We start from the raw sequence: 25,400 nt of genomic DNA, 5'->3' as shown, positions 1-25,400 counted from the left end.
CATTATATTCACAGTTTAAATAATAAATGAACGAATAAATGATCGTGTATTGTTGACGTTGTAGCTTTAAAAACGGTACGTCATCAAACGTTGACGGAAGAAGGCGGATCACGTGCTGCTGTAGAATTCTCCAGATCAACATGGCGACATGCATGAAGATGGTCAACGCTGCCAGACAGCTACACAGAAGTTCAGCTCTTGCTAGAAAACCCAACTGGTCCGGAGTTGTCCCCCACCGGACCGACAGCTCCGCCCTTAGCCGGCTTCAGCCCCCGCGGTTCTACACCAGCGCCGGGACCCCCCAAAGCATCCCGGTGAGCACAGCCATGGCAGCTGGCTGCAGGCTGGGCACAGCTCACCGCTGGATGCGCGCTGGAGCCGTCCCTCGTGTCCACACTGGTCTCCTCACACCAACCTCTGGACCCCACTCTGTCCGGGCCAGGATGTACGGGAACAGGGCCAGCGGTGCAGGCTTCTCTGGAGAGGACGGCGCAGAGAGCTCCGGCTCTGGGGGAGAGGAGTCTGGGGGAGATGGGGGAGTACCTTACAACGGAGCTCAGATGACGGCTCTGACCCCCATGATGGTCCCGGAGGTGTTCCCCAATGTGCCACTGATCGCTGTGAGCAGGAATCCAGTATTCCCCCGCTTCATCAAGATCATCGAGGTGAGACTGATGTAACGTTTCATGTGCTGTCCTGTTGTTGTTGGGCTCAAGGGCACAGTGATGATGCAACCCCACAGCAGTGTAGGTGATGATGTCCGTCCGCTGGGACCATTTAATCTCGTGTGTGGGCACTATTTAACGTGCCCTGAACGCTAGTTATTCGGTTACAACATACGTTTTGCAAAAGATACACTTTTGCTGTTCCCACAGACATAAAGGTGTGTGTATTAGCACGTTAGGACACTTTGATCCAAATAAAATTAGTTTTGAATATTCTCATGTGTTGTTGTGTCCCTTCAGATGAGTTGAGCTGTAAATTGAAAGAGAACTCAAAAAAAGTGCTGCTTTGCTGAGAAGCTCTGTAGACAGTCAAACAACATATTTTCATTATTTTAATATACAAACAAATAAGCACAGTTGTATACTGTCCTTGGTGGTTCAGTAGGGAAAATAACTGTGATGATATCACAGTGATGTTATCCTTCATTATCTCAGTTCAGGCTGGAGATTACAAATTCACAGTTGAAAGCCTGAGTTACAACCAACCAATATGTGGATGCCAAAATTGTGGGCCACAACATATTGTGCAGACCAGCACCAGAGTTTACTGTAATAGAAATTTTATTTCACTAAAGAAATGTCTTATGTTAATATCAAGGTGACAAAGTGCACACATATTTTCAGCCATGAGAGCATGCTGGGCTCCAAATGTTACCTATTGCACCACCCAGAGACTCTTCCATTGTCACTGCAGGGTTGCAACACTAAACATAGTCAGTATAAGTATGGAAAAATACATTGAAGGCAGCAAATGAAATGGGATTTTGTTTTAGGTAGCTCATTTTTTGATGAAAGAAATTGCTGCCTGGCACTTTGGTCATTTCCCACACAATAATTACAGCATGCCATTTAGTGTGTTCCAGTATGTGTGTTATGTCTGTGTGATGTGTCTGTCTATCTGTCAGGTAAAAAATAAAGCACTGATGGAGCTGCTGCGGAGGAAGGTTCGCCTGGCTCAGCCATATGCTGGAGTCTTCATGAAGAGAGATGATGCGTAAGTGTGACAGTTCACTCCTGCTACGATGACTGATGCTCAGATTGGTACTAGTCTGACTCACCACAGGTGGACTGTGGGTAGAAACCTACCACTGACTCTATATTTCACATGACATTCTCCTCCCCTTCTGCTTTCTGCAAGTTACGGTTTTCAAAACCCCCTTTCCTTTGGGAAACAAAGACAGCAACAGCAGGAGTTGTGTCGTGCAGTAAGGCAGGCCGACTCAGCTCTACAAAGAATGCATTCACAACCTTTGCTGTCCAACAGTGACATTTTTGCATGTTAGCTGCCAGGACCATGGAGATAAGTCTGGCTATGTGAGTCTAGGCTAGTGTTTCTCAAATAGTGGGGCGCGCCTGACCTTACGCTGAGCATAGGGGTGTATTTTGCACGTGTATGTTATGTACGGATACCGAATCGCGTGACCTAAATATGGAGCGGGCGGCAGGAATTGATGCGACTTGGAAACATCCCCACAATTTAATCAGTTATTCCTTGTATCATTTTCAATAAGTCCACAGCGGTGGATTCGTAGCAGGATCACAATCATGTGATCGTCAGCAGGCAGCTGTAGCACTCACTTGTTGTCATAGATACGAAGATGCCGTGCCGCTATCTCAATGGGAAATCCTTAACAAATTTGTGTATCCAGACTATAAGCTGCATCACTGTCAAAATCAAATGAGGTGGTCCTTCCGTCGTTTCTGACGTTCCCTGAAAATTTCATCCAAATCTGTTTGTGTCTTTTTGAGTAATGTTGTGCACAAACAGATTCACAGAAGGACAAACGTACACCGATTGTCACATAACTCTGCCGCATTCCTTGGCAGACTAACTAGTGACTGTCTAGAGAATCGGTGAATCGATGCTGCCTCGCTGTCCCTGCCTGTCTGTCTGTTGGTAGTGATTATGTGTTTCTGTCTTCTACAGGAATGAGTCAGATGTTGTGGAGTCTCTAGATGCCATTTACAGTACTGGGACCTTTGTTCAGATTCATGAGATGCAAGACTTGGGAGAAAAGCTGAGGATGATCGTCATGGGACACCGCAGGTTAGATACACTGCTGCTGGTGCCACTAAATTTTGGGGTACATGATGATGGATGGTTTTGATGAAATTCTGTAGACTGTGGTTTACATGCCTCACTTTTGCTTGTGCCTTGATTACTGCTATATGTATGTTCCGGTCTGTCAGGATTCGAATCACTAAACAGCTGGAGGTGGAGCCTGAGGAGGCACCAGAGTCTGCTGTTTTGTCAGAGTCTGAGCCAGAGTCTCAAAACAAACCACCAAGACGTAAACCTAAACGCAGCCGAAAGGACCAACCTGGCTCTCTGACAGAGCAGCTCGAGGACAAGGTCTGTAACAATCACATTACCACAAACGAACTGAATGTAAGAAAGACTGGAGCAAGGTTGTTGCTCCAGCACATCAGTGTTAGTAGGGTTCTGCCATGTGTGGTCTGTGAAGCTGTGGAAACTGGGAGGCAACCAGAGGGCTGGTTTATATAGATAGTCAGTTAGCAGGTATGTTGCACTTAAGTCTCCAGTGTCACAAAGATGTCTGTCTTTTAACTTGCTACATCTCCCTGGCAACATGCTGTGGAGCTAACTTGGTGAAGAGCTTCTTCTGTAAGAAGCACAGATCCTCAGCAGTGCTGATTAGAGATCGACCGATATGGGTTTTTCAGGACCGATACCGATACCGATTATTAGTAGTTAGAGGAGGCCGATAACCGATATTTGGAGCCGATATTCATTTGCAGTAAAAGTGTAAAAATTAGCGTGAAAAAAATTGAATAATGCAAACACTGAACTTCGTTTAAATGCCTAAAGCATGTTTATTTAATCAAACAGAAAATAATAGCTCCAGAAGTGCATGGATTTCCTACACTCAGAAGCATCTCTTATAAAGTTGAATAAAAGCTTAAATAAATACCTCCCTGAAATTTTTCCACAGTAAATAAAGTAAAATTTAAATATAACTATAATGACTTATCTTTGCTTTAACCCTTAGGAATCTGGGGGGACAATTTGACTGAGGTCCATTTTTGACCTGTACCTTTATATTTCACCTTAAAAATTGTTGATCTTGCTTTGCTTGTTGTCCTTTTTTCAGCACAACCTCACCTGTATGATTCTACAATTATTTATACATTTTTGATATAATGTATGAACACACGACCTAAAATTGCTGAAAAAATACAAAGTCTGAGTAAGAAAAAGTTAGATTTTTTTTACTGTGTACACTATAAACGTGTAAAGAATCCTTTTCAGAACTTAGAATGCAAATATAAATTTTTTATGTCATAAAATAATGTGCAAATTCAGCAGTCAACACAGTTATATACCACTATTTGCACTAAAATGCAGGAAATTTTTAGGCACTTTGGCACAACTATTTACAAAATCATCAGGAGTCACAATAAAATTTTACATAAATGAATTTGTGCCACTCCAAAAAAACTTTTTCTGTCCACCACAGTCTCTACAATGGCAAAAACAATAGGAAAGGGGCTTTATGGCTCAGTGGGTAGAGTGGCCGTCTTGTAACTGGAGGGTTGCCAGTTTGATCCTGGCCTGGAGAGCTCATGTTGAGGTCTCCCTGAGCAAGACACTAAACCCCTAACTGCTCCTGATGGGTTGTGGTTAATGCCTTGCATGGCAGCTTCTACCATCAGTGTGTGAATGGGTGAATGTGATGTATAATGTAAAGCGCTTTGGGTATCGTTTCAGGTACAGTAAAGCACTATATAAATACAGACCATTTACCATTTAGGACCATGTGGAGAATCTGGAGTCCTGGTGTTCTCCATTGCTAGAATAAGTTTATTATTATTGTTATTATTATTATTATTATTATTATTATTTTAAATAAAATGATAGAAAGTTCCAAATCCGCACTTTGGCCATCTCTCCTCTGTGTATTTCTTAAATATTCCACTCTCTTACTAGTACCACAGAGACGCTCTGACTGGGATCATGCCTGTGCAGACGCTCTCATCCCCCAGGTGCTTCCAGCAGGGAGTCTCAGAGCTGTTTGTTTTTCACACGTCACTCCCTAAGAGTTGCAAAACTCTCCCTGATGTTTCTGATTGTTTTTGTGTCGGCTACAGAAGGCTTCAAAGAATCTCCCGTTTAGCCGTTCACCATACAATGACGCACGAAATGCGCTCGTCTAAAGTTCGCTCAAAAGTACAGCGTTTATTATTGATCATAACTCTGGTTTTACTTGGTCGATCAACACGATTCAAAAACTGGTAGAAAGTTCAAAATCCGCACTTTTGACACACATTTAAAGGGAGACTCGTCGACGCTTCATCTTCCTGCTTCGTTCGATTACGCAGAGGATTAAGTAATTCACAGACATGTCGGGAGGTAATAGGAGTTAGCAGAGCTGCCGCTAATGTTTACTCCGCTCTTACGTTATTCTGCTGCTCACTGTAACGTTAGTAGTAGTTGTGAGATCTAGAGCACTGGGATGTTTATTACAATTTCGGAAGAGTTTTCTGCATTTACCTTCAACACGTGTTTTCTCTCTGGAGCTTCTCACACAAGTAAACTTTCCCTCTCTGCTCTGTGTGTGTGTGTGTGTGTGTGTGTGTGTGTGTGTGTGTGTGTGTGTGTGTGTGTGTGTGTGTGTGTGTGTGTGTGTGTGTGTGTGTGTGTGTGTGTGTGTGTGTGTGTGTGTGTGTGTGTGTGTGTGTGTGCGCGTGTGCGGACAGCTACTGCTTCAGAGGCTCTGCCACTGAAGCTTAACCAATCAGAGCGCGGGGTGGATAGTGCTGGAGACAGAAAGCAGGAGAGAGACGCGGCTGCATCTGAGCCGAAATAACTCAGGTTTAAATTGATTTCTTCATATCGGGCCATCGGATTAAAAAAAGGCCGATGCCGATATACGTCAAATGTCCAAATATCGGCACCGATAGTCGGCCCGACCGATAATCGGTCGATCTCTAGTGCTGATACTTTGTATCTGTAAACCTGTTGAGCTGTACGTTACTAACGTCGCTGAGTGAAGCCATGTAGTTACAGCATCACACACTATGCATCGCGTTGCCATGGAACTCGACATCTATTGAGCTGGTTATGTTTAATCCTGATTTTCTGCCAAGACCATTTCATGTGGCTTCATCCTTGCTATTGTGGTCAGCTCCAGAACATGTAGGTTATTTTATAACTGCCCACTTTCTCAGCAAAACTCATTATAGTGATGTTGGTAGAAGTATTTGTAGTGTGTGTTCATTTTCAATTGGCGGTATCTTTTTTAACTGTGTTGGTCAGATTTCAGAAGCTGACCTGAGTCCAGCGCTTCAGCCTTTGCCCTCCTCCAACATCCTAATGGTCGAAGTGGACAACGTTCAACACGAACACTTCACTGTCACTGAAGAGGTCAAGGTACAAAACGCACATTATAGTGTGAAGCACACATGGGGTTGAGAAGACAGTGGGTTTCATCAAGGGGTTTTCATTATAAAACTTAAATCTTTTCAAATTCTGTGGTAGATATCATAATCTAAAATTGCAACTAACTTAAAAGGAAACTAATAACTCTAATCTGTGTGATACGTGTTTTCTGCAGGCACTGACAGCAGAGATAGTGAAGACCATCAGAGACATCATTGCTCTCAATCCCCTCTACAGGTCAGCCCTGACTCTGATTTAGTCAGTTATTTCAAGTAGACCACACTTGGCCTGCAGGGCAGTTGGATATGCTTCACAAATCCAACTCTGTTGTAAAGTTTAAAACATAATCTGCACCGCGGTTTCCTTTGATGCATTTCCTACATTTCATTTTGTCAAATTTTCTATCTCGAAATAGAGACTTTCTGAAATGTTTGTGTCTGTCTGTCAGAGAGTCGGTCCTTCAGATGATGCAGGCTGGCCAAAGAGTGGTTGATAATCCCATTTACCTCAGTGACATGGGAGCAGCGCTGACAGGAGCAGAGTCACATGAACTGCAGGACGTCCTGGAGGAGATCAATGTGAGCAGTCTGCATGTTTGTGGGCCTGGAGGCACACTCTTATCCAGTGTGTGAGAGGCAGTCCTGAAGGTTCAGCTGTTTCTTTCATTGTCTTCATTTCCAGAACATGAAATATGTGTAATAGCAGCTGACATGAAAGAATATTTGCTGCTTGCCCATTTAAAGGGTTTTTAGCTTGGTTATGTAGTTGTTGGTAAACAACAGGTTTTGTTTCCAGCTCCATTTGTTTTGTTCATTACAGCCTCATATAACTCCGCCCATAGAGCCACGTTGTGACTAATGTTGCACAGTATACATACACTATAAAACTACGGCGATACCCTGCTGTTAACAACTACTCTAAATCCTGTTTTGTATGTATCCCTTCAGTTCAGTTAGGCCCATCGCTCCTCCTGGAGCATAGGCCGCCGACAACAGTCCGCCAGAGTGCTCTGTCCTGGGTTGCTCTCTCCAGCTGTCTCCAGGTCTGTCCAATCTTCTTGATATCAGCATCGAGGTCTCGTCACCAGGTGCTTCTTGGCCTTCCTCTCTTCCGCTTCCCTTGGGGGTTCCACTTGAGTGCTTGCCTTGTGGTGTTACTGGCTGGCTTCCTCAGGGTGTGCCCAATCCATCCCCATCTTCTGCGCCGGATCTCGTCCTCAGCTGGCAGCTGGTTGGTACGCTGCCACAGGTCTGTGTTGCTGATGGTGTGGGGCCAGCATATCTGGAGGATCCTTCTCAGGCAGCTGTTGATGAACGTCTGCACTTTCCTGATTGTGGTCTTCATCTGTGGTCTTGACATCTGCGTCTGTGCCGCCCTGCTTGTCAATGACGCTGCCCACATATGTGAAGGTCTCTACCTCTTTCAGCTCACTCCCGTTCAGTGTGACTGGGTCCTCATTTGCTGTGCTGATCTTGAGGATCTTGGTCTTGCCCTCGTGGATCTTGAGGCCAACTTGTGCTGAGGTGGCTGCCAACTTTGTTGTCTTGTCCTGCATTTGCTGGTGGCTGTGGGAGAGCAGAGCCAGGTCGTCTGCAAAGTCCAGATCATCTAGCTGGTCAAAGAGTGTCCACTGGATTCCATTTCTTCTGTCTGCTGTTGATGTCTTCATGGTCCAGTCAATCACCAGGAGGAAGAGGAAAGGTGACAGGAGGCAGCCTTGTCTGCCGTCAGACATCTGTTTTGAAAACTGCTGGTGACCATTTTCAGAGTGATCTTAAAGTCATTCATGCCGTTGAGAATCTGGAGGCTTCCTCCATGAAGGGACAGTGAAGCTTGAACAGTGATGAACAAAGTGCTTTGAAGCTAAAGGAGACTGTGTTGAAAGAACAATCTTTCTCCTGTGAGCTGTTTTTGGTGCGGCAGAGAACTTTCTGAAGGACCCTCGTAGCTATGAGCAGTGATAACTGTTAACCTCAGCTGTATCTTTTTAGCTGACTGACCATTGTGGAGATCATCTCTAGAAGCAAACGCAATCTTCACACTTCACATGAACTTCACTAAAACAGTCAGGCGCTCACAGAGTGCAGATCAAGAAAATCAGTTATGTTGATCAGTTTATATTCGGTCAGCCCTAGTGATGGAGAACATGGCAGCAATATTTTTGTCAATAACTGATTCAGTTACTTGAAAATGTAGTCAGCATATCGCAGACCTTCCCTAAACTCTGTTCAATCTATGAAGTGCTATTCATTAAATGATATCTCCTTGGACATATTAAGTTAACTGTAAAAGAAATGAATGATGTAAAGGGGACATTAGATTCCTGCACACTGTGTAAAAGCTTTAACAACACAATGACACTGATCTAATGATTTACAACAATCTCGTATTAATGTTATAAATGTACTCATTCATTGTCCAAAACTAACCTACCTAAATGACAAAGTAAACATCTAACAGCACAAAAGCTACATTTTATTGAATTTTAAATGAAAAAGCATAAATGTGTGACTGTAAGTCTGTCACTTGATGTGATGAAGGATTATTATCCTGCTCACTGCAGCAGAGCGCTAAAGCAGACTGAACACACAAGTCCAGTCAGTTCAGGTTCTCAGTGGAGGTCTGCAGTCTGGGACTATTCTCAAATTTTCTATTTAGTCAAATTAAGTGTAAACATTAAAATGAATGAGATCAGTCTCTCTCAAAGGTAGCTTACTATCTACATTGTTCTAAGTAAAAAGCTGTGCAGGAACAGACTGGTCAATGAAAGAGGCTCTCCTGGATTTAGACTCAACCACAAGCCTTGGAGCAACTTGAATTCCTGCAGAACAGTCAAAGTGTGTCATTGAAACGTGCACTAAGTTTAATCTATTATTATGTTTTTATTCCTTACGTTGTTGTTTGTTTTTTTTTTACCGTGGTATCATTTAAGTATAAAGTATCTATTTATTTAGGCAGGTATCATGTTGAAGTCACAATGTTGGTGTCATGACATCACTAAGCACCACAATTTATTAACTCCAAAGCGAATCATTTAAACAAGCTTCATTCACAACAATATCCTTAAGGTTACAAAAAATATTTAAAAGAAAGCCTGGTGTTGTTGTGGGTAGTTTTGCTTGAAATAACCTTCATATTGAAATGTAGTTGTTGTGGAGAGCTTACAGTTAATCAGATGTACACAAAATTACCAACAGTGTAATCATTTGGAACACTATATTTTGGTTAAACTTCTGTGCGCAGTCCTTTGAATCCTGTTATGTTTCTCTGCAGATCCCAAAGCGTCTCTACAAGGCTCTGTCTTTGCTGAAGAAGGAGTATGAACTAAGTAAACTGCAGCAGCGCTTGGGCCGAGAGGTCAGAGCTCCTCGTCAAACATGTATGAGCTTTAACAACCTGTGTTCAGCTCTTATCCTCAGTCATTCATCATCCCTCTTTTTTTCTCAGGTGGAAGAGAAAATCAAACAGACCCACAGAAAATACCTGCTACAGGAGCAGCTCAAGATCATTAAGAAGGTAGAGCAGACTGTCCTCTGTCTCATCCACCTGTCAGTCAGTGTCTCCATCTCCCAGACTCTATGGAGGCTTGTAGCAGGTGTTCAGAAAACCTCAAATACGTTTATCTTGTAACTTATGTATCCTTAACGTCCCACCTTTCCTTCTTACCTCCTAACAAACTAATAGTGTTTTAGTCCAACAGAGAACATTCCACCTAATCATCTTGTCAGATGTATTTATTGCACAGCCACTGAACTGATACAAGGTCACCGTTGTTTTCCATACTGTAACCACAATATGTCGGGTTTTTATATTTCTGTCAGACAATCACATGACCAATATGACTGCAAAATATTACACGTCCCAAAATCACCTGTATAGTAGTTATGTTATTGTTCTCATGGGCAGCACTAAATGTGGTAAAAGTACCTTTCACAGCTGAGACTGATCCCAGAGCAGACATAAGTTTTCTCCTCGACCTGCTGAACCTGATTTGTGTTAGAAGAGCAGGTCTGTGAAGTTGCTGAAATGAAATGTATGTGTCTGTTTTCAGGAACTGGGTCTGGAAAAAGAGGACAAAGAAGCTATTGAGGAGAAGTTCAGAGAGAGACTCAAAGACAGGACAGTCCCTCAGCACATAATGGATGTCATCAATGAAGAGCTCAACAAACTGGGCCTGCTGGACAACCACTCATCAGAGTTTAAGTTGGTCTTCTGTTGTTTTTTTCTCCTATTAGCCTGCCAAAGCCTTTGAGTTATTATGATTCTCTTTGGTTGCCTTAAGAAACATGAAACACCAGAACCAAATGACAACTTGACAACTACTAAACAGACTGGAGTGAAATTTTGTTTATTTGTACATAATCTCTAGAAAATGTTTCTTCATGTCACTCTAAGTCCTTCACCCCTTGAAGGCTCTCATACTCACACTGATGCAAATAACAGTCAACAGACAAGTAGTTAATCCTTTACACACTGGATAGTTATTTGGCCCACATAGCAGTACAGGGCACTCACTGCCTGCAGGGAAAACATTGATGTCAAAGCTGCTGCAGCTTTTGTTTTTCTTGCCTATAATTGATATACACTCATCAGCCGCAACATTCAGACCACCTGCTTAATATTGAGTCGGTCCTTCTCTTACCACTATAACAGCAATGACTCATCATAGCCTGGACTCAGCAGCTTTCTGAATGTGTTCTGTGGTATCTGGCACTAAGATGTTAGCAGCAGAACTTTAAAGTCCTGGAAGCTGAGAAGTGGGACCTCAAAGGATCCCAGCATATTCCACTCTGGAATTCAGAGGTCGAGTCAGCACTCAACAACTGTTTGCAGTGTGGCATCGGGGATTATCCTGGCTATCGGGGAATATTGCTGCCATCAAGGGATGTACATGATCTGCAGCAGTATTTTGGTAGATGGGAGGCATCAAAGTAAAATCCATACAAAGGAGTTGAGGTTTCGTAGCAGAACATTGTTCAGAGCATCACGCTGTCTCCGTCAGCTGGTTTTCTTCACATAGTACATCCAGCTGTCATTTTTTCCAGAGGTAAATGACGCACATTAATTTGACCATCCACAGGATGGAGAAGAAAACGTGATTCATCAGAACAGGCCAGCTTCTATCATTGTTTCATGGTCCAATTCTGATGCTCATGTGCCCTCCTTTGGTGGAGGATAGAGGTCAGTGTGGTCACTATGGTCTGCAGCTGTGCAGCTCCATATACAGCAAGCTGTTACGCTTTGTGCTCTGATACCATTCTGTTATAGCAGCATTGAGGTTTTCAGCAGTTTGTGCTACAGTAGCTCTTCCATGTCCTCCATGTTTCCATGTCCATCAGTGAGCCCTGAGCATGCCTGAACCTGTCTCTGTTGACCACTTGTTCTTCTTTGGACCACTTTTAGTTGGTACTAACCATTGCATACCAGGAACACACTACAAGTCCTGCTGTTTGAACATGTGACCATGGCCATCCATTTGTCAAAGTCTTTCAGATTGTTACGGTACACATTTTTCCTGCTTCCAACTGACAGGCACTGGCTGTTTACTTGCTCCCTGTTATGACACAGCTGTCTACAGTTGGCTGAGAGTAACAAAAAAACAGGTGTTCTTGGTTTGGTAACGTAATTTATTGCAAAAGCTAGCTGACCAAAAAGAAAACAACCAAGCTCCCTAGCCAAACTTAAACACCATAGCAACCTCTATAACCAACAAAAGAAACTAAAAAAAACAAGTGTCTCAAAACTCATACCAATCAGAGACAATGAGTAGCTTCTAAACTAAGTTAAACAGCTGCTAACAAAAGTTACAATATACACAAAGACACAAGAGGTACCAAGGCAAACTGTTCACATGAAATCCCAGCCAAGCCTCAGTTTCTGTCTTGATAGTGTAACACTCTAGCTTTTTTTCACATTTACACTGAGGCTGCAAAACCATTTTGTTGTATTTAAATAGAACATCTGTGTGTTTCAGTGTAACCCGTAACTATCTGGACTGGCTGACCAGCATGCCCTGGGGTACCAACAGTGAAGAGAACTTATCACTGGAAAGAGCCAAAGAGGTTCTGGAAGAAGACCATTATGGAATGGATGATGTTAAGAAACGCATATTGGTTAGCAAATACACGCACATACCCACACAGTTTATAGCCAAAGGAAATGGAAGAAATACTTGTTTGCCTTGATGGCAATTGTTCAGATAGACTGATCCACTAAATTCTGGGGCTCTTTCTTGTATAAATGAACCTCACTTTTCTCTCTGTGTGTGCAGGAGTTTATAGCAGTGAGCCAACTCCGTGGCTCCACCCAGGGGAAGATCCTGTGTTTCTACGGACCTCCAGGTGTAGGAAAGACCTCTATTGCCCGCTCCATAGCCAGAGCCCTCAACAGGCAATACTTCAGGTTCAGCGTGGGAGGCATGACCGATGTGGCTGAGATTAAAGGGCACAGGTTTGTAAAACTGTCCTGCCATTATCTCTGAGGGACCTTGTGACTTACCTTTTAGGATCATGTTGAGAGCTCTGTCAATGACAATAGCATGTGCAGGGTGGGGAAAGTTGTAGACAAAAAGGACCCGAATGTCTCATTTTATGTAGCTTATCCTCCTGCGTACAGAGAGGTCAGATATCCATAGCTTGGATGATATGCATGACAACTATTTCCAAGCTGCTATGATAATGTCTGTACAAACTCAATCAGATGGAACCTCATGGCTGAACACAGGAGCGGAGTTATCAGTTGTCTTGAGTTATCTGATGTTATCCGTTATCTGATGTGGTCGATAAGATAACTGGTAATCTCACAAGTAAACAACATGAACTTTTACACCAACTGATTTTTTTTTTTTTAACACAACACCAGTGTTTCCCTAAGATAAGGAATACATTGAACTACTTTAAACCTGTGAACAGTTATTTGTTAATTATTTAACTTGTCAGCTAATTTGTAACAGGTTTCATCTTCTCATTGACAAGCATGTGCAGGTTGCAAAAACCATTAGAGTAATGTTATAAAGCAGTTGCCTCCCAGCCGCTGCTGAATTAAGGAGACTCATTACTGACCAGGTACCACTCGTGTACAGTGCTGTAAAAAAGTTTTCTCGAATTCTTATTTTTTTGAATATTTCCCCCACTTAAATGTTTAAACTATCAAACACTTTTAAATATTAGATAGAGATAGTCAAAATAAACACTAAATGAAGTTTTTAATTGATGATTTAAAGTTTTAAGGGAAAAGTTATCCAAACCTACCTGGCCCTGTGTGAAAAAGTAACTGCCCCCCCTCCCCCCGTGTTAAATCATGAATTAACTGTGGCCAATCACATTTTTTGGAAAGTGAGTTCAATTTCACTGACCACACCCAAGCCTGATTACCTCCAGACCCGTTCAATCAAGAAATCACTTCAATAGAACCTTTCTAACAAAATGAAATCGTCCAAAAGATCTCAAAAAGCTGCAACAAAGTAAGCGATCCAAAGAAAATAAAGAACAAATGAGAAATAAATTTTCTAAAGCTTTAGGACTCCACCACGGTGAGAGCCACTATCCTCAAATGAAGAAAACGTGGAACAGTGGTGAACCTTCCCAGGAGTGGCCGGCCTACCAAAATTACCCCAAGAGCACGATGACAATTCATCCAGGAGGTCACAAAGGAACCCAGGACAACATTAAAAGAACTGCAGGCCTCCCTTGCCTCGGTTAAGGTCAGTGTTCATGACTGGCATCCATGGCAATGTTCCAAGGCCAAACACTGCTGACCAAAAAGAACATAGTAAAGGAAACAAATGTCTGAATGATCCCCAAGTCTTTTGGGAGAATATTCTATGGACTGACGAGATGAAAGTCGAACTTTTTGGAAGGCATGTGTCTCGTTATATCTGGGGTAAAAGTAACACAGCATTTCAGAAAAACAACATTATAGCAACAGTCCAACATGGTGGTGGTAATGTCATGGTCTGGGGCTGCTTTGCTGCTTCAAGACGTGGATGACTCGCTGTGATTGATGGAACCATGAATTCTGCTCTCTACCAGAAAATCCTGAAGGAGAATGTTCGGCCATCAATTTGTGACCTCAAACTGAAGCACACTTGGGTTCTGTAGCAGGACAACGATCCAAAACACACCAGCAAGTCAGCTTCTGAACGCCATAAAAAAAAACAAGAAGTGTTGTGATGTTGATCTGTTTGCCCTCAATTGACCTACTTTTGGGTGTGGGCGGGGCTACACACTGGTGCGCAATTTACAATAAATGGCTGCAGCTCATTCACAAAATCGTAGCATGCAGGCCGAAAGTAATGTCGGCTACTCCAGCTCTTACACAAGGCATGGCTGCGTCAACAGGTTATGGGCCCAATAAAGAGTTTGGGAGCCGATGGAATCGTTTATGTTTTGACGGAGATGAAAAGAATTATGAACTGTGGGAAACAAAGTTCCTGGCACATTTGCGTCTGCTGAACCTGAAAGCCACCATCCTCCTGGGTGCAGCCCCCGTTGCAGATGGTGCTGAAGAAGACGCCGGGAAAATTGAAGAGGCGTACGCAGTTCTAATTCAGCTGTTGGATGACAAAAGTTTATCTCTTGTAATGAGAGACGCTGCCGATGATGGCAGGAAAGCGCTGCAGATCCTGCGCCATCATTACGCAGGGAAGGGGAAGCCGCGCGTAATCAGTTTGTACACGGAGCTGACTTCTCTCCAAAAAGGTGTGAATGAGATCGTCACAGACTATATAATCCGTGCAAAGACTACCATCACAGCGCTGCGTAATGCAGGAGAGACATTGAGTGACGGTTCGTTGACCGCAATGATTTTAAAAGGCCTGCCTGATGTATTTAAACCACTCTGTTCACGTTACGTAGAGTGATGAAACATTGACATTTGCCGAGTTTAAAACCAAACTCAGGAGCTATGAAAGTACAGAGAAGTTTGGTGCTTCTAGCTCAGGAGAAGACTGTGATGAAGCTGAAAGGAATAGACAACTGGAGTGCGAAACTCGCATGTTTCACCTGCGGGCTGAAGGGGCACAAAGCCGCTGAGTGCGCGTCAGCTGTAGAGCGCAGGGAGCAGAGGCCGTGGTGTAGCCTCTGTAAAAGCGCCACCTCACAAGGACGCAAACTGTCGGCGGAGAAAGCGGGACAAGGTGAAGCAAGCGGTGGACGAGGAGGACCACACGTTCGCATTCAGTGTGCAGTTGGATGCCGCCGCCCCGGCTAGCGCAGTGAGGATGAAGGGCCTCATGGTTGACTGGAGCGACGAAGCACATTATCACGGACATGGAGAGGTTCGAGGAGTTTGACCCAAGCTTCCAGCCGCAAAGCCATATTGTGGAGTTGGCTGACGGAGAACGGGCAAGATGGATTGCGCTGAAGAAGGGCACCGCCAAAGTGCCCAGGAGAGACGGTAAAGGCCGCGACGTGGTTCTGATGCTGAAGGAGGCGCTCTACGTCCCATCAATCTCTCAAGACATCTTTTCCGTCAAAGCGGCAACAGCGCAAGGAGCGACTGTCATCTTCAAAGAGGGACAGAACCGACTCATCCATAAAAACGGTACAACTTTTGATATTAACACACAAGACAGACTGTTTTACTTAAGTACTCTGGAAAGTGAGACTGATCAATGTAGTGTCTGTTATGATGTTCAGACGTGGCATGAAATATTGGGTTACTGTAATTATGATGACGTGTTAAAGCTGGAAAGTGTCACAGAAGGTATGAAAATCAAAGGGAAAGATGAGAAGTCCAATCTGAAGTGTGTATCAAAGGTAAATTTGCACAGAGCAGAAATACAGAACCAGATGAAAAAGCTAAAGATGTTCTAGAGCTTGTTCATACAACCTGGCTGGGCCGATAGAGCCAGCTGGTAAAGATGGTTTCAGATTTGCTCTTGCATTTACAAATGATTATTCTGGAGCTATTTTCACATATTTCCTAAAAGCTAAGAGTGATACTGTTAAAGCCACAGAGAGATTCATTGCTGATGTTGCACCTTATGGAAAAATCAAATGCATAAGGTCGGATAATGGAACAGAGTTCACATCATCAGTGTTTCAGTCACTACTCTGTCAAAATGCCATCAGACATGAAACCTCAGTTCTTTGGTCGCCCCATCAAAATGGGACAGCTAAAAGAGCATGGAGGACCTTGTTTGAAATGGCAAGATGTATGTTGATGGAGAGCAAATTACCAAAACAGTTGTGGCCATATGCAGTACAGACTGCTGCTATAGTCAGAAATAGGTGTTACAACAGAAGGCTTGAACAAACCCCCTATTACTTGTTAACTGGGAAGAAACCTGACATGTCCAAAATGAGAGCATTTGGCTCAGAATGTTTTGCATACAAATATGACAAGAAAAAGTTGGACACACGTTGTGAAAAAGGAATCTTTGTTGGTTACGACAAAAACAGTCCTGCATTTTTAGTGTTTTATCCAAACACTGGTAAAATAATGAAATGCAGGCTTGTGAAGTTCGTGACAAAGAGAACAAATGAATGTGACACTCAGACAAATGAAGACATGTATGATATTTTTGAACATAGGAAAAGAGCTGAGATTCAGCCATCTAAACCGGATGTGACTAATGTGATCCCTCAAGAAGTAAAACTAGATGTGTGTCAATCTAATACCAACTTACAAAGTAAAGATGAGAGTAGCCGTAGTGCTTGTTACCCAAAAAGAGAGAGGAAGCCCCCACAGTATTATACTGATTGTGATTATGAAGTGAAATTTGAGGAAGACCATCCATCCATTATCTATACACCGCTTAATCCTCACTAGGGTCGCGGGGGGGGGGGGAGCCTATCCCAGCTGACTCGGGCGAAGGCAGGGGACACCCTAGACAGGTCGCCAGTCTGTCACAGGGCTACATACAAAGACAAACAATCACTCTCACATTCACACCTACGGGCAATTTAGAATGATCAATTAACCTCAGCATATTTTTGGACTGTGGGAGAAAGCCGGAGTACCTGGAGAAAACCCACGCATGCACAGGGAGAACATGCAAACTCCATGCAGAAAGATCCCGGGAAAGCCGGGACGCAAACCAGGGACCTTCTCGCTGAAAGGCGAAAGTGCTAACCACTACGCCACTGTGCAGCCCTTGAGGAAGACCAATCATTGACTAATATTGACTATTGCTATTGTTTGACTTGTGATGTTCCCCTGACACTGCAGGAAGCTTTGAGCTCTTCAAAATCAGAGCAGTGGGCTAAAGCTATGAAGGACGAGATTGACTCTCTGATAGAGAATGATACCTTCATATTAACACCCTTACCTGAAGGCAAGCATGCAGTGGGGGGCAGATGGGTCTACACAGTCAAAGAAAATCCAGTTGAGACAATTTACAAAGCAAGATATGTGGCAAAAGGTTATAGTCAAGTGGCTGGTATTGATTATAATGAAACTTTCTCACCTACGGCTGATATGACTTCTGTACGTGTACTAATGCAGCTTGCAGCTCAGTACGATTTAGAGCTACATCAGATGGAAGTTAAAACTGCATATTTACATGCTCCTATAGATTGTAAAATTTATATGGCGCAGCCTGAAGGGTTTGAGATGAAGTCGAAAACAGGAGAGAAATTGGTGTGTAGGGTCAACAAGTCACTATATGGTCTGAAGCAGTCAGGACAAAATTGGAATAAGATGCTCCATGATTTCCTAATTGAAAATGGTTTTGTCCAGAATACAGCAGACTATTGTGTTTACAGTAAGCATTCAGAAAGTGAAAGCATCATATTGATCATTTGGGTTGATGACCTCTTTCTTGCAGCGAGTCATGGTCAAATACTCAAAAGTGTGAAGGAAATGTTGGGTGCAAAATTCAAAATTAAAGCTCTTGGGAAACTAAGGCATTTCCTTGGCATTGATTTTGCCCAGACAAAAGGGGAATTAAAAATGAATCAAAAGAGATACATAACCAAAATTTTGGAAAGATTTGAAATGACTCATTGCAAACCAAGAGTGACACCATGTGAAATGAAAATGAAATTTGACAGCGAGGGTGAATCTACTGATTCAAAAAAGTATCGTCAAGTGGTTGGCAGTTTAATCTATCTAATGACATCAACTCGACCAGATTTGAGTTTTGTTGTTAGTAAATTGTCACAGTACCTTTCTGAACCGAAACAACAACACTGGGTTGCAGCTAAGCATGTGTTTAGATACTTAAAAGGCACTGTGGACCAGGAATTGTGTTACAGGAAACAAGAAAATCTTGCACTTTTGGCTTATTGCGATGCAGAGTGGGCAGCTGACCAGAATGACCGGCACAGTGTGACTGGTTACTGCTTTACTTTGTCTGAGAGTGGGCCTGTTATTTCCTGGAAGTCAAAGAAACAGCCCACAGTAGCTTTATCCACATGTAAAGCTGAATACATGGCTTTGTCAGCTACAGCACAGGAGAGTCTATACCTTGTACATTTGTTGGCAGGAATGGACAATGAGACAGACTATACTCCTGTTACTGTTTTTGAAGACAATCAAGGTGCTATTGCCCTTTCAAAGAACCCGGTATGTCGCCAACGTTGTAAGCACATTGATATTCAATATCATTTTGTCAGATCTGTTGTTGGTGATGGCAAAATAACTCTTCAATACTGTCCTACGGATAGAATGGTGGCAGACATTTTTACGAAACCTGTAACTAAGATAAAAATGGATAAATTTGTACCTTTTCTATTTGGTGTATGAAGATGTGGTATTGTAAACGGAATTTGTATTGTATATGGATTTGATGCACTGTGATGTACCCTACTCAATTAAGGAACAAGTGGGGGTGTTGTGATGTTGATCTGTTTGTCCTCAGTTGACCTACTTTTGGGTGTGGGCGGGGCTACACATCAGTGCGTAATTTACAATAAATGGCTGCAGCTCATTCACAAAATCGTAGCATGCAGGCCGAAAGTAATGTCGGCTGAGTGTGGTTTTTTTTCCTTCGTTTTACCGGCTACTCCAGCTCTTACACAAGGCATGGCTGCGTCAACAAGAAGGTTTTGGAGTGACCGAGTCAAAGTCCAGACTTGAATCTGATTAAAATGCTGTGGCATGACCTGCTCATGCTGGAAAAACCTCCAGTGTTGCTAAATTAAAACAACTCTGCAAAGAAATTGTTGCTGCTGAGGGCGGTCCAATCAGTTACCAGGTCTAGGGGGCAATTAGTTTTTCACACAGGGCCAGGCAGCTTTGAATAGTTTTTTTTCCTTAATAAATAAAATCATAATTTAAAAACTACATTTTGTGTTTTCCTTGGGTTATCTTTGTCTGACATTTACATTTGTTTGATGATCTTAAACATTAAAGTGGGAAAAATATGCAAAAAATAAGAATTTGAGAAAATACTTTAAAACTGCACTATAGATGAGAAGAGGCTGATTGTTCTCAACGTCTAAGAAAATGCTAACATCAAGGCTTGTGGCTAAAATCACTCCATTGTTACAGAATTATTACTGTGTGTATTATTGTGTGTGTTTCTCTCTCTCCCCAGGAGGACATATGTTGGAGCAATGCCTGGAAAGATTATCCAGTGCCTGAAGAAAACAAAGACAGAGAACCCTCTGGTGTTAATAGATGAGGTCAGTATGGTGGTGCTGCTCCTGTAATTGTGTCTGTAGATTTCAAAATAAACAGTTTTCTGAGTAACATTAACAGTGATAAAGCCTGCTAATGTGGTAGTTACTGTCTGCAATGAACAGATTGTTCTGCGTCCACATTTATTTTTCTCTGAGATAGGACAAGATAGAAGTTTATTAACCCCAAAGGAAATTCTTTTACCAGATATTGCTCAGAAAAAAAACAGAAAGAGGTAACATATGAAATGCAGGGCCTAAAAATGTAGAAAAGCAGTAACATAGTATGATGCAATATTGGAATGAAAGAAGTAAGCTAAAATAAGGATAGGATAGAACAGCAAAACGCAACACTGGCGATAAATAATATCACGATTATGAAAGATTGCACCTGAAAATGAGGTGAAAATGAAATGTCAGACTCTGCTTTGATGTACTGTGACAGTGAGTGAGCAGCAGTTGTTTGTATGGAAGTATCTTCAGTCACATGAAATTTCTGCTCTCACATTTACAGTTAAGCCCATAATTATTCATACCCATGACAAATTTTGACCTGTAGAGAATTTTAATTGGACCAATAGATTTAGGTAAACAAGTGACAGAGGACTGTGAGGCATTGTGTTAGAGAAGTTAATGACAGGATAAGGATAGGCTCTAGCCCTGCAACCCTCCGCATGAAAAATGAAAACTGACAGAAACTCTAAAATATCCCATAAACCACTGTCTTGTCTTGGCAAACAATTTAGTGTTCTGGTGCAACCAAAGTGTGAGAGCAGATGAAGTGAACAGCAGGGTGACAGTTCACAGGTGGAAACAGTCAGAACAGCCTTTAACACTGAGGGCTTTTGAATGCATCATGACAGGCTGCTGAAGACTGTGCGCTTCCTTGATATTAAAGTAAAAGTGGTATAAACATTGAAACATCATCAGATTACCAAGAAATGTGACTGAACTGATGCATTAAATGCTAACATTAGTTACTGATGGTAACAAGTTTTACTTTCAACTCATTGATAAATAAACAGGATTTTTGTTTTCCAGTTAACACTGACTGTAGCTGTCGACACATACTGACAATGTTGGAGTTGGCTGCTCTAGTCCAAACCAAAAGCTTTCAGATAAGCCCTGTCTGTTGGTTATTGTGCTGTTGTTAGTGATAATAATGATAATATGTCTTTGGCTAACCCATTACTACCAGGTGGATAAGATGGGTCGTGGTTACCAGGGTGATCCATCCTCTGCACTGCTGGAGCTTCTGGACCCTGAACAGAATGCCAACTTCCTTGACCACTACCTGGATGTTCCTGTAGATCTGTCAAAGGTAGGACTGTTTGGTTTTTCTGTGCTGTTTCACAGTTCTTAAATATAATATGCAGGTTTTAGAAGTGCGACCTAACTCTGTCTGCTCCAATGAAGATTTTGTTTATCTGCACGGCCAATGTGGTCGACACCATCCCAGAGCCTCTCAGAGACAGGATGGAAATGATCAACGTGTCTGGATATGTGGCCCAGGAGAAGCTAGCTATTGCTGAGGTAACACCAATAACTGCCTGTGCACTTATGCGCTTGTAGAAAACAAATCCATGTACGAGTTATTTTGTATGACGTTATTTGTCTTTTCTATTAAGTAAATGCACACATGATTACTTCAATTAAATCTTGTAACTTGAGATGATGACATGAACAAATGCAAACGGAGCTCCAGTCAGTGTTCAATTTGAACTTTAGATTGGCTACAATACATCCAGTGTCAGCTAACCATCCAGAATCAGTACAGTCCTGTCAACTGCAAAAGCTTAACATAGATTGCAACTAAACCACAGTTTTTGAGAGTGTCACAACTCTGTCGATATCCGCAACATAGACATTTACACATGCGGCACTCACTGAACCAATTTACAACAAATAACTGCTGAATACACATTACATTTCCTGCACAATTTTACTGAGAAAAGATGCAAATACAAAGATTGATCTCAGGGTTTTAATAATTTAAATTTAAATTTGCAAATATCCGATTCTTTTTTATCCAGCATTATAGTACATAGTGCTTTTAAATTCCATTTCTGTGTGTCTGTGTAGCGTTACCTGGTCCCTCAGCTGCGCTCCCTCTGTGGTCTGACCGAGGAGAAGGCTTCCATCTCATCTGATGCCCTCAGTCTGCTCATTAGGCAGTACTGCAGGGAATCTGGAGTTAGGAACCTGCAGAAACAAGTTGAAAAGGTAAAATACTGAGAGGCTTTGTTCAGGCTTTACACCAAGGTGCACATTCAATTGGCTACTTAGAACAAAGATTTTTGTCCCCATCAGCTGAACAGTCTGGATGGAACAAAAAAATGTAACCCTGCTTTAACGTCATGTTTGAGTAGGTGAAACAGGCTGGTAGAGGTCAGAAAGAAACTGACATTCTGCTGCTCACCTGAAGTCACTGGTATTTTTTGGAAGCCAGTAACTGTGTACATGAACACTGGTTCCATGTGACTAAAACAATATTATTTCTCTTTTTAATAGCAGGCTCACACTGCAGAGAGACTATCTTCAGTTCTCTCACCAAGAAATGTATCCTATATTTTTTTGTTTGTCTGCTATTCTATTTTTCCATCTGTCTGTCAGGTTTTACGGAAGGTGGCATTCTGCATTGTCAGTGGGAAGCAAACCACAGTGACTGTTACACCTGAGAATCTGCAGGAGTATGTGGGTAAACCTGTTTTCACAGTGGATCGGATGTACGATGTCACCCCTCCAGGAGTGGTTATGGGGCTTGCATGGACTGCTCTGGGTGAGAGAGACACACCTATGCACAGACATACTAGTACCAATAGAAAATGTAACTCACTGATCATCTGCCTGCATTTGTCGGCTTTGTAGGAGGATCAACACTGTTCATAGAGACTTCACTCCGACGCCCTTTAGGAGGCGCAGAATCTCAAGGAGAGGGCACACTGGAGGTTACAGGTCAGTCAGGAAGGTCACATATGAGTATTGTTTTCACATTACCAGAAATGTGACTTTGATACAATATCTGCTATTTTTTCTGAGGTTTTAGGATTTTGCAGGGCTACTGTTTCAGTCTTGCTTTCATATTTAAATATATGAAAGCAAGACAAACAATAGCCCAGCAAAATCCTAAAACCTCAGAAAAAGTAATGAAATAAAGCAAAGAACATTTGTGGTATTTAAATGGAAAAAAAGAAAATATTTTGACAATGTTGAGGATGTGAAAAGAACCCATAAAACATTAGGAGTGAATTATTGTGTCATAGTGTGTTCATACATTTTCATATCCAAGCAGAAACAGAGGAGGTCTTCATTAAGATCAGCTCTTTTCATGGTCACGTGACTTCACCTTCACATGATGCTTATTAAATGCCAAGTCCTTGCAGAGATATATACACTAGTACTTTAGTGCAGATTTTAATTAGTCACTTTTACTCTTGGCTGCATAGTGGCTTTGTGGTTAGCACTGTCGCCTTGCAGCTATAAGATCCCCGGTTTGCGTCCCGACCTGGGCATGGGATCTTTCTGCATGGAGTTTGCATGTTCTCTCTGTGCATGCGAGGGTTTTCTCCGGGTACTCCAGCTTCCTCCCACAGTCACAATCTGTCACAATTAATTGGTGATTCTAAATTGTCCATAGGTGTGAATGTGAGTGTGATTGTCTCTATGTGTAGCCCTGTGATAGACTGGTGGCCTGTCCAAGTTGTCCCCTGCCTTCACCCTAAATCAACTAGGATAGACTCCAACTCCCCACGACCTTAATGAGGATTAAGCGGTGTATAGATAATGGATGAACTTTTTCTGCAGGAGTTGAGTTGAACATTTATTACTGTTTTTTTTAGCAGCTTACAGTAACATAAGTTAATGTTCCCAGTGTGAATGCTGAACTGGGCATATTAAAGGTTTGGCTTCACCCCTGCAGGTCAGCTCGGTGACGTAATGAAGGAAAGCGCAAAAATCGCTTCAACCTTTGCCAGAGCCTTCCTCATGACCCAGGACCCAGGCAATCACTTCCTGGTCAACTCCCACCTTCACCTGCATGTCCCTGAGGTAACCATGGTGATACAGTTCTGTAATTTAAATACATACTGATTGCAATTGCTTGTTTTTGTATCGATTTACTTATTCTGCATTTGCTGCTGCACAGCATACAAGAGAAACAACGCTTTTTTGTGATCCTTATATTGTTTGTGTGTAGATTTGAAAATATCCTTTTGTGACAATATCAAAGAGATACAGGGCTGACAGCAATGTTTATTCTTACCTACCTTATTGCAACTGTCACTTCTTTGTAGGGGGCAACTCCTAAGGATGGACCAAGCGCTGGCTGCACCATTGTCACAGCACTGTTGTCTCTGGCAACCGACCAGTCAGTGCGTCAGAATGTAGCGATGACTGGTGAGGTGTCACTGACTGGCAAAATACTGCCAGTTGGAGGAATCAAAGAGAAAACTATTGCTGTATGTTCAAGATACACACACACACACACACACACACACACACACACACACACACACACACACACACACACACACACACCCCGAAGTTTCTTTTATAATGGATGCGTCAGGCGAAAGGTCGGGGCATCACATGATCTGTGATGATGAACTAAAAGTGGAATACACTTTCAACCTTAACAAGACTATGAAATCTATAAACTCTGATTACTTCAAATTGCTTGCTGAAATTGTGCATTTTGTTTGTGCAATGACTGGGCTAGAGTCAAGAGGTCACAAAAGTTATGGAGAACATTCCCTGGGGAGCAGAGGACCATCTGTGTACCTGTATCCCTCTTACTGTCTCTTTATCTGTCTGTCTGTATCTACAGTAGATTTACTGACAATCTGGCATGTAATGTTTTGTCATTAACATACCAGTCCAATTGATGACAATCCTTACACCCCGCTACTGTTAGGGCAGAAACATGGTTGTTTCAGGAGAAGTCGTTTTAAAATGAATAAAGAATGAATCCACCCTGTTTACTCCAGAATGTTAACTGAATTCTTTGTCTTTCAGGCACGTCGTGCTGGTGTGACCTGCATCATCCTTCCAGATGAGAACAGGAAGGATTTCTCTGACCTGCCAGACTACATCACCCAGGGCCTGGAGGTCCACTTTGTTGACCACTATAGCCAAATCTACCCCATTGTCTTCCCACAGAAATAATCTTAATCTGCTTGCAACTAAAGCACTAAAACCTGTTTGGAATGGATGGCACTTCAGAAACCAGAGCCCATTTGCTACAAGACAAAACTGATTGACGTTCTGGTTGTACATAGTAAAATATTGGTTTTTGACTGTATGGACTCTGACTCTGTCCTGCTATGGAGAATGGCACTAAACTATGTGTTCCAGAATCATCAAGAAGAACACCTGGCTCAGTGATTGTTAAATATATCCAAGTCACAGATATTACATGACCCTTGAATGTAGGACTATCATGTGTGGACTGAAACAATGCAGCCAACTGTGCCAAAGATGGACATAGACAGTGAAGTGGTGGTGATGAACACTGGCCTGTCATTCCAGGATATGATGCCAGTGATTAGCAGGTGGAATGGTGACTTTGCTGCCAGGCAGCTTTGTTACCCACAGCTGTTATTATGCAGATCTGTGGATGGACACTTTCATAAATTTCCAGTTTCCAGTACGTTATTTTATATTATACCAGATATGAGGATGATGATGTTGAAATAAATTAAACAAACCCAA

General features: G+C 42.4%; 1 protein-coding gene across 1 annotated transcript; it reads left to right on the top strand.

The window, feature by feature from the left end:
- Positions 1-107: 107 nt before the first annotated feature.
- On the top strand, positions 108-25,400 carry lonp1 (lon peptidase 1, mitochondrial). The gene is made up of 21 exons (XM_023263374.3): positions 108-665; positions 1,631-1,719; positions 2,653-2,772; positions 2,916-3,078; positions 6,004-6,117; positions 6,302-6,363; positions 6,575-6,704; positions 9,400-9,483; positions 9,574-9,642; positions 10,178-10,329; positions 12,101-12,239; positions 12,398-12,576; positions 19,610-19,697; positions 20,890-21,012; positions 21,108-21,224; positions 21,774-21,914; positions 22,305-22,470; positions 22,560-22,646; positions 23,611-23,738; positions 23,984-24,148; positions 24,705-25,400. Exons 1-21 carry the CDS (start codon positions 141-143, stop codon positions 24,852-24,854), a joined length of 2,991 nt encoding a protein of 996 aa, XP_023119142.1. The 5' UTR covers positions 108-140; the 3' UTR covers positions 24,855-25,400.

This window comes from Amphiprion ocellaris, chromosome 2 (genome assembly GCF_022539595.1).
Source record: "Amphiprion ocellaris isolate individual 3 ecotype Okinawa chromosome 2, ASM2253959v1, whole genome shotgun sequence".
In the NCBI taxonomy this organism is placed as follows: Eukaryota; Metazoa; Chordata; class Actinopteri; family Pomacentridae; genus Amphiprion; species Amphiprion ocellaris.
This window is presented reverse-complemented; position numbering and strand designations above follow the sequence as displayed.

Coding starts and splice junctions, on each gene's coding strand:
- lonp1 (XM_023263374.3), top strand. CDS start 141: ATGGCGACATGCATGAAGATGGTCAACGCTGCCAGACAGCTACACAGA. Junction 6,364..6,574: donor GCTCTCAATCCCCTCTACAG/GTCAGCCCTGAC, acceptor TCTGTCTGTCAG/AGAGTCGGTCCTTCAGATGA. Junction 12,577..19,609: donor GCTGAGATTAAAGGGCACAG/GTTTGTAAAACT, acceptor CTCTCTCCCCAG/GAGGACATATGTTGGAGCAA.